The sequence below is a fragment of the Myodes glareolus genome, chromosome 19 (genome assembly GCF_982192425.1).
Source record: "Myodes glareolus chromosome 19, mMyoGla1.1, whole genome shotgun sequence".
NCBI lineage: Eukaryota > Metazoa > Chordata > Mammalia > Rodentia > Cricetidae > Myodes > Myodes glareolus.
The window spans coordinates 51,605,167-51,622,358 of NC_142044.1; the positions used below are offsets into that span (position 1 = coordinate 51,605,167).

Consider the following 17,192-nt stretch of genomic DNA (forward strand, 5'->3'; position numbering starts at 1 on the left):
GGCTCACAACCATCCATAATGGGATCTGATGTTCTCTTCTGGCATAAAGGTATGCATGCAGATAGAACATTCATATACATAAAATAGATAAATAAATCTTTTTTTAAAAGTGTGTGCCACCATCACCTGGACAGCCTTCTTTGTTTGTTTTGGATTATTATTGTTACGTATATGTGCATGTGTATATGTGTTTATACACAAATATATAAATACAACCTAATGAGTCTGTTTTTGTTTGTGTGTACATGGCTTCAAGGCTGACCACTGTACATTGAACAACCAGTTAAGGGGCTTATCTCTGGGAGAGGCTAATTCTCCTTCTCCTCACAGTTATTGTTTGTAGTTCTTTGTCTAGAGTGGAATTCCATGAGATTTCCTCCTTCCACATTAATATGTCCATTGATATTGTCATTATTGCAATCTTTTTATGTAGCCATTTGTAGGAGAGGCTGTTTCACCACAGACTTCTTGGTATTTTGTCTCTTACAGTTTTTCTATTAGCTCTTCTGAGATATTCTCTGAGCCACAGATGCAGGAGCTGTGTTATAGATATATCTGTGAGACTGGGTCCCATTGACCTCCGGCAGGAAGCACACAAGCATGATACTCAAGTAGTGGCTGAGAGCTTTGCATCCTGATGCATGGCAGCAGGAAGATAGAAAGAGAGACACTGGGTCTGGCGTGGGCTTTTGAGACCTCCAGTGATATACCTCCTCCAACAAGGCCAAACCTCCCAAGCTTTCCCAAACAGTTTAACAACTGGGAACCACACATTCAAATTTTTGAGTCTGTTGGGGCAATTCTCATTCAGACCACCAAATACATAGTGCATTCTGCTTACTGTCACCCCCACTTTTTCTGAACCCCTCCCTACCCTCTTTACCTGACTCCACAATCCCTTTTCTACCTGCATTGATGTCTTAATCAGTGACTATCAATTTGGAAATAAGCATTGGAGCCTAGTGGGCTCCTCAGTGAAGTATCTATGTCTTTAAATTCTGTCAATATTCCTTATTTTTGAAAACAAGGTTAAAAAAATAAAGTCAGTATGAATAGAGTAAGAGAAAAAAAGAAGCCAAACCTGAGTCCTCCAGATTTGTTTTTCCTTTTTACTATTGTGTTGTCTTTGCTGAATTCCTTGCATTTCTGTATTAATTTTAGTAATACCTTGTGAGATCATAGGTAGTATTTAAAAAGAAAACAAAACAAGACAAAAAAAAAACGAAGTGGAGAATAGTGTCACATGTCTATAATCCTATCCACAGGTTGGCTTAAAAAAGAAACATAAGCTAAATGCAGTGGTGGCACACTCCTGTAATCCCACCATTTAAGCAATGGAAGCCACAGGATCAGGATTCATGATGATTCTCAGCTATACAGAGAGTTTAGGCCAACCAGGACAGGCTGCAGAAGACTCTTTCATTAAAAAACAACAGTGCAATCTTAGGCTGCAGAGATAGCTCAAGGTTAAGAGCACTTGCTGCTTCTCCAAAGAACCAGAGGTTGATTCTCAGCACTGTGTTATGCAGCTCACGACTACCTAGAACTCCAACTCCAGAGCATCTGATACCCATTTCTGGCTTCTGTAGGTGTGTGTTTGCCTTAATTCTAGCACTCCAGAGGCAGAGGCAGGTGAATCTCTGAGTTCGAAGCCAGCCTGATCTACAGAGTGAGTTCTAGGACAGTCAGGGCTACCCAGAGAAACACTGTCTTGGAAAAACAAAACAAAATAGTAAAAACAGAAATTAAAAAAAAAACACTTTTGACTTTAGTTTCCATATCTTATTGTTTTTAGAGAAAGTAATTTATGGACTGGAGAGATGGCTCAGCAGTTAAGAGCACTGGCTGCTCTTCCAGAGGCCCTGAGTTCAATTCCCAGCAACCAGATGGTGGCTCACAACCATCTGTAATGAGATTTGGTGCCCTCTTCTGGCCACAGGCATTCATGCAGACAGAACACTATATAGAAAATAAACAATTTTTTTTTTAAAGAAAGTATCTATATTACAGTGATCTTCTGAAGTTATTGTGTCATCCTGTGTTGGGGCTTATATTTGTATTTTTGGTTGTGAGCCTAGCTTTTAATGGCTGAGCCATCATCCTTGCCCAGTGGCTTATATTTGTAAATAATACATTGGATGTTGAAAATTTTTGTATTCCATTTTTAGGTGTCTATGTTTCCTTAACAACCTGAGCTTAGTCACTGCAACTCTAAGAAATAACAGAGAAATCCCTTGTGCTTTTTACCCATTTCCCCCCGGATAGGAACTTTGTTTTGAGACAGACTCTCAAGGAGCCCGTGCTGACCTTCAACTCCCTATGTAGCTGTGGTTGAACTTGAACTACTCTTTATTCTGCCCCCTTCCAGGTGGTGGCATTGCAAGCCAGCACTAACAGAAATGTTTTAGTTGTAACCAGGAAGTAGCACTAATACAATCTACTGATTTTATTCACACCTCCCAGATTTTTGTTTTTAGACTGTTTCTTGCTGGCCTGGAACTTGCATGTAGTTCATGTTGTCCTGGAACTCACAGAAATCTGACTACTTCAGCCTTCCAAATGCTGGGGTTACAAGTGTGTGCTACCATACTCAACTTGACACTCCACTGTGTTTGTGTGTGTGTGTGTGTGTGTGTGTGTGGTCATGGAGTTGAACCTGCTTTGTAGTGAAGGATGATCTTGAACTGATCCTGCCACCTTCGCCTCCCTAGGGCAGGGACTGCAGGTGTGCACTCCCACGCCCAGTTGTCATGTCACTTTTATAACCATATTTGCTTCCCTTTTGCTTCTTTCCTAATTCCCAACCACTGGAACCAAGAATCTGCCTTTTCCTGTTGCTGTGATAAAATATCTTGATAGAAGCAGTTTAAGGTGGAATAGTTTATTTTGGTCCAGAGCTTAAGGATAGGGATCATCATGGTAGAGCAGTTAAGGCTGTAAGCATTTGAAGCAGTCTTGTTGCATTTACAGTTCGTTAGCAAGAGGAGAGCAATGAATGAATGCTTATGCTGAGCTGTCTTCCTCATTTTTATGCATTCTAGAACCCAAGCCTAGGGAACTGGGCACACTCCTTAGGTGTGTCTTCCCATTTCAGTTAACCTAATCAAGAGACTCCCTCACAAGTATGTCCAGAGGCTTGTCTCCTAGGTAATACTAGATCCTGTTAGTTAATATTAGCCATCACGCTGTCTTCCCATTTCTAATACTGTTTGAAGTTTTTTGTTTGTTTGTTTGTTTTGTGTGTGTGTGTGTGTGTGTGTGTGTGTGTATTGCCTGCATGTATGTCTGTACTACATGCATGCTTGGTGCCTTCAGGTGTCAGAAGAGGGCAAGGGCATCAGATCTTCCAGAACTGGAGTCACACAAGGTTGTGAACCACCATGTGGGTGCTAGAACTCAAACCCAGCTCCTCTTCAAGATCTACTCTTAACCACTGAGCCATCTTTTCAGCTTCTGTTTCTAGAATTTTATTTATTTTTTTGAGACAGGGTCTCTCTAAGTAGCTCCAGTTGTCCTGGAACTTTCTTGCTGTATAGACCAGGCTGACCTTGAACTCACAGAGATCCACCTGCCTCTGTTTTCCAAATGCTCTGATTGTGTACCACCAAGCCATTTCCAAAATTTTTATCAATTAAAAATGTTATACTGGAGCTAGGCAAGTTGGCGTACTCTTAAGCTTTCAGGAGACTGTGATGAAAGAATTGTTTGAATCTAAGAGTTCAAGACCAACCTGGGCACCATAGTGAGACAATATCTCAAACAAATAAAACAGCAAAACAATACCAAATCCACCAAGTCATCATTGGAATCATAGTATAAAAACTTTGGGGATTTGTTTACTTTGTCCAGTAATAAATCTCTAGACACATATTTAGATTTTGTACTCATCAGTAATTCCTTTTGGAGGCTGGGGATATAACTCAGTTGGTAGAGTGCTTACCTAATATGAATGAAAACCCTGGGTTTGAGTCCAGTTCTGTACCAGGGAGGCAGAGGTAGAAAGATTGGGAGTTCAAGGTGATCCTCAGCTACATGTCAAGTTTGAGGTTATTCTGTCAAACATGAGACTCTGTCTCAAAAAAATATTTTTTTAATCATAAAATATTTATTCCACTTACATGAACTTAGTACATATGTTCTTAACAGTTGGCTTGGAATTGTACATGAATTTTTCATGTGGCATTAAGCAAGAGTAACCTTTATTTAAAGTTATTTTCTTGTGTACTGTTTCTATATCATCTGCATGTTGGCAAGAAAATAAGAAAAGTGATACATTTTCCTAACTTCCTTGCATGGTGGCCATGCTAACCTTCCCAGTGTCATTCTGATTTTAGTATATGAGCTATCAGAGTGAGCACAATAGCACTTTATATTGCCCTATTTTCCTTACTGTGTTGGTACCACATGCTATGTTACAGTTTGCATTTTGAAGGCTGTCCAAGCTGATTCCAGCCTTCCCACCCTCCTTTTTGGTTAGCATACAAGAAATGTAATTCTAACTTTTTGTTTGTTTGATACAGGGTCTCACTATGCAGCTCTGGCTGTCCTAGAACTCACAATGTAGACTAGGCTATCCTCAAACTCAGAGATCTGCCTGCCCTGCCTTCTGAGTGCTGGGATTAAAGGCACACCCTGCTGTTATTCTGACTTTTGACTGTTACAAATAAAGATGTTGTCAACATTCATGTGAAGGTTTTTGTGTGAATTTAAGTTTTTGTTTTCCTAGGATCAATGTCCAGGGCCAAGGCAGTTTTATTTGTATGGATTTCTGTTCACTGCTGCATTCATAGAGGTTGCAGAATCTCTTAAGGTTTGTATGTTTATCATGTTCGAACCTTTTGTTTCTTACCTGTGTATAACATTGCCTCCTATTGGTTTTTGCCTTAAAGTTAGTATATCAGATACTAAAATTGTATCTTAGCTTTTGGTTCATATTTGCCTTCTGTGTGTGTGTGTGTGTGTGTGTGTTTTAATCTTTATTTGTTATGTATAGTGTGTCTACAGGCCAGAAGAGGGCACCAGATCTCATTATAGATAGTTGTGAGCCACGATGTGGTTGCTGGGAATTGATCTCCGGACCTTTGGAAGAGCAGTCAGTGTTCCTAACCTCTGAACCATCTTTCCAGCCCCCTCTGTGTGTTTTTCAGTTATCATATTTCTGGATCTTTCAGTTTTTTAAAAAGTATATCTTTGTTTGTTTGAGACAGGCTTTCTCTCTCTATTCCTGGCTGTCCTGGAACTCTCTGTGTCTTGAACTCCCAGAGATCTGCCTGCCTCTGCCTTCCAAAAGCGCAGGGACCAAAGGTGTGTGTCACTATGTCCAGCTAAAGTATATTGTTTATAGTAAACATTGTTGGAATTTTTTATATCTAGTCTGAGAGACTTTTTCATTGATACGTTTATCCCACATGTGTTGTTGATATTATTAATGCTAGTTTCTTTAATTTTATTTCATATTTTCTACTTACTAATATTTTAGTTTTGTTTTTATTTCTTTCCTATTTTTCACAGTCTATATTATGGTAGATGTTTCATTTTGAGTTTTGGTTTTGTTTGCTTTATTAATATTTTCTTAGTTTTATATTTCTTTTGTCGTGGATATTAAGACCTTTATTTCACTTATATTATTTTTAAGTATAAAAATATCCCTTTCATTTTCCCAATAACACAGCCCCTTTTCCTTGCCATATCAGCTGGTAGAGAAGTATCTACTAATCTGGCCATATAAATGGCTGTCCAAAGGAATGACTCTTTAATTGACAGAACAGTGCTAGCTGGGTTTGATAGCACATGCCTATAATCCTAGGCTTTTGTGGAGGCAAAGAAGAATTTTGAGTTTGAGGCAAACTCTAGGTATGTTATATAAGCCAATCTGAAAAACAAATCTCAAATAACAAAACTAAACAAAATAGATTGCCTGAGATGAGCTAGGTATTTTTCTGTCTTGCTGTTTTTAAGTCATACAGATTTTTGTTGTTTCTTTTTTTTTCCTTCTTTTCTTTTTCTTTCTTTCTTTCTTTCTTTTTTTTTTTTTTTGAGATAGGCTCTCTGTATTTAGCCTTGGCTGGGCTGGAAGTGGTCATGAGGATCAGGCTAGATTTGGACTAACAGAAACCTTCCTGCTTCTGCTTCTTGAGTTTACATAGGTTAAAAGTGTACAATACCATCCCCAGCAGTCACACGAATTCTTTTAAAAAGATTTATTTTTCTCCTTTGTAATTATATGTAGGTGTATATGTCTGCATGTGGGGATGTGCACATGCATTCAGTGCCAGTGGAGACCAGAGGCGTTAGATCCTTGGAGCTAGAGTTAGAGAAGGTTGTGAGAACTCGGGTTCTCAGGGAGAGCAGAAACTGCTCTTAACTGCTGATATTAAATCATACAGATACTAAATTGAAGATTATTTTATATTAAGCACCTCTGTCTGCTCTTTGAATTCATTTTAAATCTTATATATAATTTCCAAAGTATTTTATTAATAATTATCTATATATATGTATATACACATACATATGTATGTATGTATGTATGTGTATATATATATATATATATATATATATATTTACTTTTGAGGCAGAGTTTCTCTGTGTAGCCCTGGCTGTCCTGGAACTCACTCTGTAGACCAGGCTGGCCTTGAATTCACTCAGCGATCCACCTGCCTCTGCCTCCCAAGTGCTGGGATCAAAAGTGTGTGCCACACCATCCAGCTATTCTTAATAATTCTTTACTGGTTTTAGTTGTATACCACACAAGTATTATTTGTAGTAAATAAGCAGATCCATTTTATTTTGTTGTTTGTGATGGTTAGTTTTATGTCAACTTGGCACAAGCTAGAGCCATTTGGGAAGAGGGAACCTCAATTGAGAAAATGCCTCCAATAGATTAGCCTGTGGGCAAACTTGTGGGGCATTTTCTTGATTGATGATTCATGTGGGAGAGCCCTGTTCACTGTGGACTGGTAGTCCTGGGTGCTATAAGAAAACAGGCTGAGCAAGCCATGAGGAGCAAGCTACTAAAAAGAGCATTCCAATAAAGTCCTCTGTTTCAGTTTCTGCCTTGAGTTCTTGCCCTGACTTCCTTCAATGATGGACTGTGATGTGAAAGTGTAATTGAAATAAACCATTTCCTCTCCAAGTTGCTTATGGTCATGGTGTTTTGTCACAGCAACAGAAACGCTAAGATGGATTGGTACTAGGCCTTGGATATTGCGTTAACAGTCCGGACCGTGTGTGTTTTGAGAGGACTATGGTAGCTTTGGATTTTGAGCTGGAGAAGCTGTTGAGTGCTCAGAGCTCTGTGGGCTGTTCTGTAGGAGTGTAGAAGATAATGGTGGAAGCCCAGTTTGTGATGGAGGCCTGGCTTGTGAGGTTTCAGAGGGAAACAGAGACTCAGGGCAATTTACATGATATTTTGAATTAAGAATCTGTGGTCCTGGTCAGTTGAGGTGGAAGAATTGACTGTAATTTAACAAGAGACCAGAACCACTGAAATGAAACCTTTCTTTTGATGAAATAATTGGTACTGGTTAGCTGGAGCTAAGAAATTGATGGTGATTAAGAAGAGACCAGTAGCATTGAGAATTGTATATCTGGGAGTTTTTTCCTGAATGTCAGCACACAGAAGCTCTGGTATAGAGGGAGCTGAGGCTGTATCTGGGGCATATAAGAAAATCAAACTGAGGGCTGGAGAGATGGCTCAGAAGTTAAAAGCACTGACTGTTCTTACAGAGGTCTTGAGTTCAATTCCCAGCAACCTCATGGTGGTTCACAACCATTTGTAATGAGATCTGGTGCCCTCTTTTGGTCTGTAGGGATACATGTAGGCAGAACACTGAATACAAAATAAATAAATTTTTTTAAAAAAAGGATGGAAGGAAGGAAGGAAGGAAGGAAGGAAGGAAGAAAGAAAGAAAGAAAGAAAGAAAGAAAGAAAGAGAGAAAGAAAGCAAGCCAAATTTAGCAAACAAGAACGGAGCCAATAAGCAGGTTCCTCTGTGACCTCTGCATCAGTTCTTGCCCTAAGTTTTTTTTTTTAAAGATTTATTTATTTATTATGTATACAACATTCCTTCCATGTATGCTTGCCTGCCAGAAGAGGGCACCAGATCTCACTACAGATGGTTGTGAGCTACCATGTGGTTGCTGGGAATTGAACTCAGGGCCTCTGGAAGAGCAGCCAGTGCTCTTAACCTCTGAGCCATCTCTCCAGCCCCTTGTCCCAAGTTCTTGCCATGACTTCCTTTGATGATGGACTGTGATGTGTAAGTAATAATAATAATAATAATAATAAACCCTTTTCTTCCAAAATTGCTTATGATCATGGTTTTATTACAGCAATAAAAACCCTAATCAAGACACAGTTCTATATCACCCCAGAATTCCCTCCTATCATGGTAGTTATTCTATGCTGTACCCTTGGTCCTAAACAACCTCTATTCTCCTTGCCCCAGGTATGTTTTACATTTTTCTGAACTCCCGTATAAATGGAACCATCTACTATTGGCCTTCGTACCCTGTCACTCATCTGTGTTGTGCTTGTTTTATGTAGTGAATAAGGTTCCATTGTATGCGGAGATCATTCACCCGTTAATAGGCATCTGAACTAGTTCCTGTGTATAACCACTGTGAATAAGGTGACTGTCAAGCTTCACTGCATCTTTGAATAGACATAGAATTTAATTTTTCTTACATTGGACCTGAGAGTAGACTTGGCAGATCACATGGTAAGAATATGCCTAACTTCTTTTTTTTTTTTTTTTAAAAAAAAAAAAAACAACTGTTAAATTCCTTTCAAAGTGGTTGTGCCACATTAGAGCTTCCTTCTAGGAAGTGGATAGAAGTTTCAGTTGTTCAGTATCCTCATCAGCACATGGCTGGCTTTTGATGTTAGTCCTTCTGGAAGGTATGCAGTAGAGCCTTACTGCAGGTCACTGGCAGGTGTACAGTGGAGCTTCACTGCATATCACTGGTCAGTATGCAGTAGAGCCTGACTGCAGATCACTGCCAGGTGTGAGGTGGAGCCTCACTGCAGATCACTGGCAGGTGTGCAGTGGAGCCTCTGCAGATCACTGGTAGCTGTGAGGTGGAGCCTCACTGCAGATCACTGGTCAGTTTGTAGTGGAGCCTCACTGCAGATCACTGCCAGGTGTGCAATGGAGCCTGACTGCAGATCACTGGCAGGTGTGAGGTGGAGCTTCACTGCAGATTACTGGTCAGTATGCAGTGGAGCCTCACTATAGATCACTGCCAGGTGTGAGGTGGAGCCTCATTGCAGATCACTGGCTGGTTTGCAGTGGAGCCTCACTGCAGATTTTCTGGTTCCTATGATATTGATCCTATAATAATGCACTTACTAGATGGGTTTTTGTTTGTTTTATTTATTTTACATACCAGTCACAGATTCTCCTCCCTTCCCTCCTCCTGCTCCCCTCCTACCTTTCCTCTAACCCCCTCCCCCATCCACTCCTCAGAGAGGGTAAGGCCTCCCATGGGGAATCAACAAGCCTGGAACATTAAATTGAGGCAGGACCAAGCCCATCCCTTCTGCATCAAGGCTGAACAAAGCATTCCACCATAGGGAATGGGCTCCAAAAAAGCCAGCTTATGCACCAGGGATAGATCCTGGTCCCACTGCCAGTGGCTCCTCAAACACCAAGCTACACAACTGTTGCCTACATGTAGAGGGCCTAGTTTGGGCCTATGCAGGCTCCCCAGCTGTCAGTTTAGAATCTGTGAGCTTGGGTCAACTGTTTGAGACAGGATCTTACTATGTTGCCAAGAATGGCTTCAAATTCATGGTTCTTTTGCCTCAATATCCTTAATTTTGAGATAAAAGTTGTAAACTGGCATGCATATTTTTATATCTTTTAAAATAATCTCCAGTTTTTAAATGTTTTTTGTTTGTTTTATTTTTTTTGTTTTTTGAGACAGGATTTCTCTGTGTAACAGTCCTGGATGTCCTGTAACTTGCTTGGTAGACCAGGCTGGCCTCGAACTCATTGAAATGCACCTGACTCTGCCTCCCAAGTGCTGGGATTAAAGTCATGTTCTACCACTGCCTGGCTTAAAATGAATGTTTTATCGTTTTATAGCTGAGTTGTAAAAATTTTTTAAGATTTGTTTATTTATGAAGTATACAGTGTTCTGCCTGCATGTATCGCTGCAGGCCAGAAGAGGGCACTGGATCTCATTACAGATGGTTGTGAGCCACCATGTGGTTGCTGAAATTGAACTCAGGATCTCTGGAAGAACAATCGGTGCTCTTAACCTCTGAACCATCACTCCAGCCTGAGCCTGAGTTGTAAAAATTTTTGATGATATGAATATGAGTAGCTTTTCAGATATATGTCAGAAATAAGTATAGATTTTATATCTAAATTATATATTAAGAAATATTTTCAGCTGGGCGGTAGTGGTGCACGCCTGTAATCTCAGCACTTGGGGGGCAGAGACAGGTGGATCTCTGTGAATTCAAGGCCAGCCTGGGCTACAAGAGCTAGTTCCAGGACAACTCCAAAGCTACAGAGAGACCCTGTCTCAGGGGAAAAATAAAAGCTAGTTCCAGGACAGGTTCCAAAACTACAGAGAAACCCTGTCTCAAAACAAAACAAAACAAAACAAAAATTCCCCCAGCTTGTGACTTATATTTTTTATTTTACTAATAGTATAAAGGAGTTAATTTTTTCACATTTAATTATTTATTCCATATATATGCTGTGGTGTGTTTGTGGAGATCAGAGGACAAGTTTTCAGAGAATAAATTCTCCTCTTCTATTATATGGGTCCTGGGGAATTGAACCCAGGTCATCAGACTTGGCAGCCAGTCTCTTCCTGCTGACTGGTCCCAGAAATTTCCCCACCCCTTTTCTTTTTTTTTTTTTTAGAGATGCTCTCAGTGTGTGGTAATCTGGCCTTGCCTCCTGAGTGGCGATGTGGCTGAAGGAACAGAAATGTTCTTTTCTCTGTCTTTCTGTCTATTTGCCTCTCTCTTAACATTTATTTGCTTATTTATTTAGTGAGGGGGACATGCACATATTACAACACTCAAGTGTGGAGGTCAGAGGACAACTTGAAGGAGTTGATTTGTCCTTTCTGGGTTTCTGTGATTCCAACTCATTGTCAGGTGTAGCCTTAAGATATCTTACCCACTAGGTCATATTGCCAGTCCCAGAAGATTATAATTTTGTGAAAGTCTGATTCATTCCTTTTCCTTCTACAAATTGTTTTCTTATATCCTATGAACCCCAAAGTTTAGTTTCATTTATTGTGTGTGTGTGTATGTGTGTGTGTGTGTGTGTGTGAGTGTGCAAGTAGCACACATAAAGAGGTCAGAGAACAAGTGACACTCAGTTCTTTTCTACCATGTGTGTCCCAGAGATTGAACTCAGGTTGTCACAATTGGTGGCAATCACCCTTAACCACTGAGTCATCATGCTGGCTCTCAGAAGTTCATAATTTTATAGGGGTCTTACTTCTTACTTTTTCTTTCATAAATTGTTTAGTGTGTCTTATGAACCTCCAACTTTTGTTTCATTTTTTTTCAAGATAGGATTTCTCTGTTAAGTCCTGGCTGTACTTGAACACACTCTGTAGACCAGGCTGACTTTGCACTCACAGAGATCCACTTGTCTCTGCCTCCTGAGTGCTGGGATTAAAGGTATGTGTCACCACCACCTGGCCTTCATTTCTTGCTTTTTTTCTTATTTATATCATTTATTTATATATATATATATATATATATTTAAATTTATTATGTATACAGTGTTCTTCCTACATCTATGCCTGCAGGCCAGAGGAAGGCACCAGATCTCATTATGGATGGTTGTGAGCTGCCATGTGGTTGCTGGGAGTTGAACTCAGGACCTCTGGAAGAACAACCAATGCTCTTAACCGCTGAGCCATTTCTCTAGCCCCTATTTTATATTTTAAAAAGAGAAAACAAATGGTCTTTTTATTTTACATACCAATCCCAGTTCCCACTCCCTCCCCTCCTCTCCTTCCTTCTACCTTCCTGCCTACAACCCATCCACTCCTCAGAGAAGGTAAGGAACATTGCTTTGGGAAAGGCCAAAGCCCTACCTACTATATCTAGGCTGAGCAAGGCATCCATCCAAAGAGATTGGGTTCCCCAAAAGCCAGTACAAGCAGTCGGGATAAATCCTGGTGCCACTGCCAGAGGCCCCGCAGTCTGCCCCAGCCATACAACCGTCACCCACATTCAGAGGGTTTAATTTGGTCCTATGTTGGTTCCTTCCCTGTCTAGCTGGAGTTGGTGAGCTTCCATTAGCTCAGGTAAACTGTTTCAGTGGGTATACCCATCATGGTCTTGACCTCTTTGCTCATATTCTCACTCCTCCCATTCTTTTGTTTTTTGTTTGTTTGTTTTTTGAGATAGGATTTCACTGTAGTTTTAGAGCCTGTCCTGGAACTAGCTCTTGTAGACCAGGCTGACCTTGAACTCACAGAGATCCTCCTGCCTCTGCGCCACCACCGCCCAGCACTCCTCCCATTCTTCAACTGGACTTTGGGAGCTCAGCCCAGTGCTCCACTGCGGGTCTCTGCCTCTGTTTCCATCAGTTCTGCGGTGATATTTAATATATCCATCAATCTGACTACAGTGCAAGGCCAGTCTGGGCATTCCCTCCTCTATTGCTTAGGGTCTTAGCTGGGGTCATCCTTGTGGATTCCTGGGAATTTCTCTAGTTCCAGATTTCTTGCTAACTCCATAATGGCTCCCTCAATCAAAATATCTCTTTCCTTGTTCTCATCTCTGTCCTTTCTCCATCCCGTCTATCCCGTTCCCTCAAGTTCTCCTCCTTCCTCCCCTACTCCTCTTCTCTTCCCCTTCCGTTCTTCCTTCTCCTCCCACTCTCATTTCTTGCTTTTTAAAACACTCTGTCACATTACTTTTTGTTGTTGTTTTGAGATAGTCTTACCATGTGTCTTTGACTGGTCTGGAACCCTTTATGTAGACCTAGCTGGCTTTGAACTCACAGAGATCCACTTGCCTCTGCCTCCCAAGTCCTGGGATTAAAGGTGTGTACCACTATGTCCGGAGGATACCACATTTATTTATACGTGTTCGTGTGTGTTGTATTCATGTGCTTGCTTTGATTTGTATGTGACCAACAGAGGACAGTTTATAGGACTTGTGTAAATTCAGGTTCTCATGTGTGGTGACAGGTGACAAGTGCTCTTAGTCATTGTCGTCATCTTGCTGACTTTCTCTTTCTCTCCCTCCCCCTGCCTCTGTAGTGCTTGGAAGCAAATCTTATGACCTTGTATATGCTAGGCAATGGCTCTACTATTGAGCTACATTCCCAGCCTCTAAAACATTGTCTTCTAGAATTTCTAGTTGTAGATTTTATAATAAAACCTGTGATCTATTTCTTGTTGATGTGGATTTTGGTGTGAAGTAAGGATTGAGCTTACTTACGCATATTTAGTTTTCTGGAATAATTTTTTAAATGACTGCACACACATACTCATATGCACACACACACACACACACACACACACACACACACCACACCTTTTTCCAGTTAATTGATTTTCTACATTTATTGAAGATTAATTGAATACATACTGGTGTCAGAGCTACACTCCAGTACCTCAGATTCACAAACAGGCAAACACATCTAAGAACCACAGCCAGCTTCTTAGTTTTTTCATTTACAGTTTATTTTAGTGTCAGGTGTGGTGGCACACATCCTTAATCTCAGCATTTGGAAGGAAGAAACAAGTGTACCTCTGTGAGTTTGAGTTGAGCCTGGTCTACATAATGAGTTTCAGGTCAACCAGAGCAGCACAGTAAGAATGTGGCTTAAAGCACTATATATATATATATATATATATATATATATATATATATATATATATATATATGAATGTTTTGCCTGCATGCATTTTGTCTATGTATCATAGATGTACAATGCCCACAGAAGTCAGAAGATGGTGTTATATCACCTGCCAGAGTTACAGACTGTTGGGAGTGATGGTTTTGATACTAGAATTTAGTACTCAGGTCCTCTGGATCTACAGCCAGGACTTAATCACTGAGCCATCTCTCTAGCCCCAATCTTTTAGATTTTTTTTAAAGTAAAAATACCAAGTAAGATAAGCCCCTCAGATCTTATAGTTTGTAAATAACCTCATATACATTAAAAAGATCTATAATTTGGAGCAGTGAGATGGCTTACCGGGTTAGGGCTGATGATCTGAGTTTAGTCCCTGGGACCCATATGATAGAAAGTGAGAACTGACTCCCACAGCTTGTCCCCATGTATACTTTCCTGGTTGGATGGTGTGCACATGTGCACACACACATAAATAAGTGTAAAAATGTTTTTAAAAGATTCATATTTAAAGATAAACTTTTAGCTTTGTTGAAGATGAAGCTTCATATTTTCTTTTTGTTATCACAACAGTAAGAACTGTTGGCTGACTCACCCTGGCCTGTACACTGACAATGAGCCCCATGGGGATGGTCAGCCTTGTCTAGGTATGACAGCAAAAGCTGGAAGAAGGGCTGAAGAGGCAGAGGAAGGGCTGGGTTAGTGGTGATCTTCAGATTGCTATGGCAAGACTGTGCACAGCTGTGTGCATGTGAAGGAGATAGGTTGTCTTATTGATAACCTTGATATTATTCAGCAAGATGGCCGCCATAAACTGAGGGACTAGGTTACACATGGCTGCAGAAAATGGCAAGTTCAAGCAAAACAGACTGTCCTTAGTTTGGTTTGCTGAGTATAAGCTCTGAGAGTCTTCTGGGAACACGTGTCCAGTTTTCAGTTCACTCAGGAGGGTTTAAGCACTGGGAGGGTAGGTTTCTGGTTTGAGTTAACATTTTCGGGACGGAGGGGTATTCCTAGTGTTGATACTTGGGAGAAAGATGTGTGGGCCGGTCAGAGCCATGATCGAAATGAGAGCCTCTAGGGATTTAAGCACTGTGGGTAGGGGAGAGCTAGGTCAGATGAGGGGGATACTGTGGGTGGGAAGGAAGGAAGTCAGGGAGAGGAATGTAAGGGCCCTATAGATAAGAGCAATTACTTAGGCCCCAGGATCGCTTGTGTGTATGTTGGGGATGAACTCTTTAGACTTTGGTATAGCCCAGCTGAGGGTGGATTAACAGAGTATGGAGGAGTGAGCTCCTCTTTTGTCCTTACTTGCAGCTCTGAGGCCACCATCATGTTCTGGAAATTTGACTTGAATACCACGTCCCACGTTGACAAGCTGCTCGACAAGGAACATGTGACACTGCAAGAGTTAATGGATGAAGATGACATCCTGCAGGAGTGTAAGGCTCAGAACCAGAAGCTGCTGGACTTTCTGTGCAGGCAGCAGTGTATGGAGGAGCTGGTGAATCTCATCACACAGGACCCACCCCTGGACATGGAAGAGAAGGTCCGATTCAAGTATGTACTGAGGCTGTTTCCCAGACCTGCTGGGTAGTGCTTAGGGAGGCTGTGGGTAATGTCTAAGGTCAACTAGATACAGGGCATTACCACATGAGAAGTGAGGAGGCTGTTGTGAAGTTTGTTGTTTGTGAGGATTAAGAGTTTTGAATCTCTTGTATATATGTTTTCTCATTCTGTGGTATAAGTGAGTTTATATTAAGTTGACACATGTTGGAACAATTTGATGAAAGAAAGACCCCGTGATAAATAGATACCCGAGATTGCAGATTTGTACCACATCATCATTAGAGATGGCAGACAGGTTAGAGGTATGATGCCTGACCAGTTCAGATGGAGTATGTCATTATCATTACCTTCAGAAATTTTTCCTAAAATATTTTAAGTTTGACCAGAGTGTTGGGAGCTGACAAAAGGGAAGGGACAGTGTCCCCATAAGACAGTTGGAGCTTTGTGTAAGGGCAGAGTCTGGAGTGGGAGGATGCTTTGTGTACCAAGAAAGTTTGGCTCCACGAATAGGTCACATGATCCATAGTGTGTCTGGGGAGAGCTAGGGACAAGTAACACAGCAGACATAGATCTAGGTGCTTATGAGGAAGCCTACTGTACGCATGTATGGTAGGAAGGTCTTGGCATAGGGTAAGTCATGATTTGCTCTTTGTCCCTCTCTCCTTCCCTCCCTTCCTCTCTCCCTCCCTCCCTCCCTCCTTCCCTTCCTCCCTCCCTTCTTTCCTTCCTTCTGACACAAAGACTTACTGTGTAGCACATACTAATCTACTTCCAGTACTCCTCCCAAAATCTTCTAAGTGCTAGGATCTCAGATAGACTCCACGCCTGGCAGCTTTTACATTTTTAAATGCTTGAAAAAAGTTAAAGGGAGAGTACTTTGTTACCCATGTTGATGACCTTTTTGGTGGTGGACATGTCACACTAATCCATATGCAATCACAGTCCAGTCACAAAAGAGACTAACAAAAGTGTTTTTAACCTGGCCCTTCACAACAAATATTTGCTGATCTTTGTCCTTTGGAAGAAAACAGAGCAGGCCTGGAAAATGAAGCAACCAGTAGTGGGCTGTCAGTGCTTCCTCTGGGCAGTCAGTCTGTCTGTCTGAGTGGTGGGCTGTCAGTGCTTCCTCTGGGCAGTCAGTCAGTCTGACAAGGGTCCCATGATGAGAAACAGTTCTAGGAAGAACTGTTGTTAGAGGCCACGGCTTTATGGATAGGGTGACAACAACTGGAGGCTGTTGTGTTCTCAATATCACTATACTGCCTGTCATCTTCTCTACAAGTGTCTCCCAGTTTGGGTGACCAATTAGAACAAAATGACAGGTACGGGGATTTTGGGCCAAAACAGGGATTCTCAGAATAGCATTAATGACTTCAGACTGGCAGAGTTAGAGTCTGAGAGAGATTAGTAATGTACAGGTACCAAGTTAAAGCAAAGAAAGCAATGAGAAAACAAATGGCTCTCGGGAGCCAGATACATAGAAACAAGCAAATGGGACAGAGCAGACTCAACAGTTCAGTTGTGGGTTACACATACATATTCACACCAGATTGTTGTTGTTGTTGTTGTTTTTATTTTGTTTTCTAAGACTGAGTTTATCTGTGTAGCCTTGGCTGCCCTGGAACTCTGTAGACCAGACTGGCCTTGAACCCAGAGACCCACCCACCTCTCTCTACCTTCCAAGTGCTTGTGCCACCACCACCTGGCCCCAGGTATATTTCTTTAAAGATTTTTTTTAATGTATATGGCTGTTTTACCTGTATGTATGAC

The 17,192-nt window shown here is 41.1% G+C and overlaps 1 protein-coding gene and 1 non-coding gene across 13 annotated transcripts in view; one reads left to right on the forward strand and one right to left on the reverse strand.

Annotated features, from left to right (window-relative positions):
• The window catches only part of Ppp6r2 (protein phosphatase 6 regulatory subunit 2), a 108,259-nt gene that overhangs the window by 32,560 nt on the left and 58,507 nt on the right, over positions 1-17,192 (forward strand). For 4 of the 12 annotated variants that reach the window (XM_087899177.1, XM_087899172.1, XM_087899176.1 and 1 more), the window contains 2 exons: positions 4,727-4,810; positions 15,171-15,413. In XM_087899177.1, the coding sequence (XP_087755303.1) occupies positions 15,187-15,413 (227 nt within the window). In that variant the 5' untranslated portion in view covers positions 4,727-4,810; positions 15,171-15,186. Of the gene's footprint in view, positions 1-4,726; positions 4,811-15,170; positions 15,414-17,192 lie in introns of those variants that run through there. The other 8 variants (XM_087899173.1, XM_087899174.1, XM_085678838.2 and 5 more) reach the window with 5 other exon arrangements.
• On the reverse strand, positions 4,252-4,358 carry LOC146891040 (U6 spliceosomal RNA). Its single transcript, XR_014998204.1, has one exon. It is a non-coding gene; the product is annotated as a U6 spliceosomal RNA (small nuclear RNA).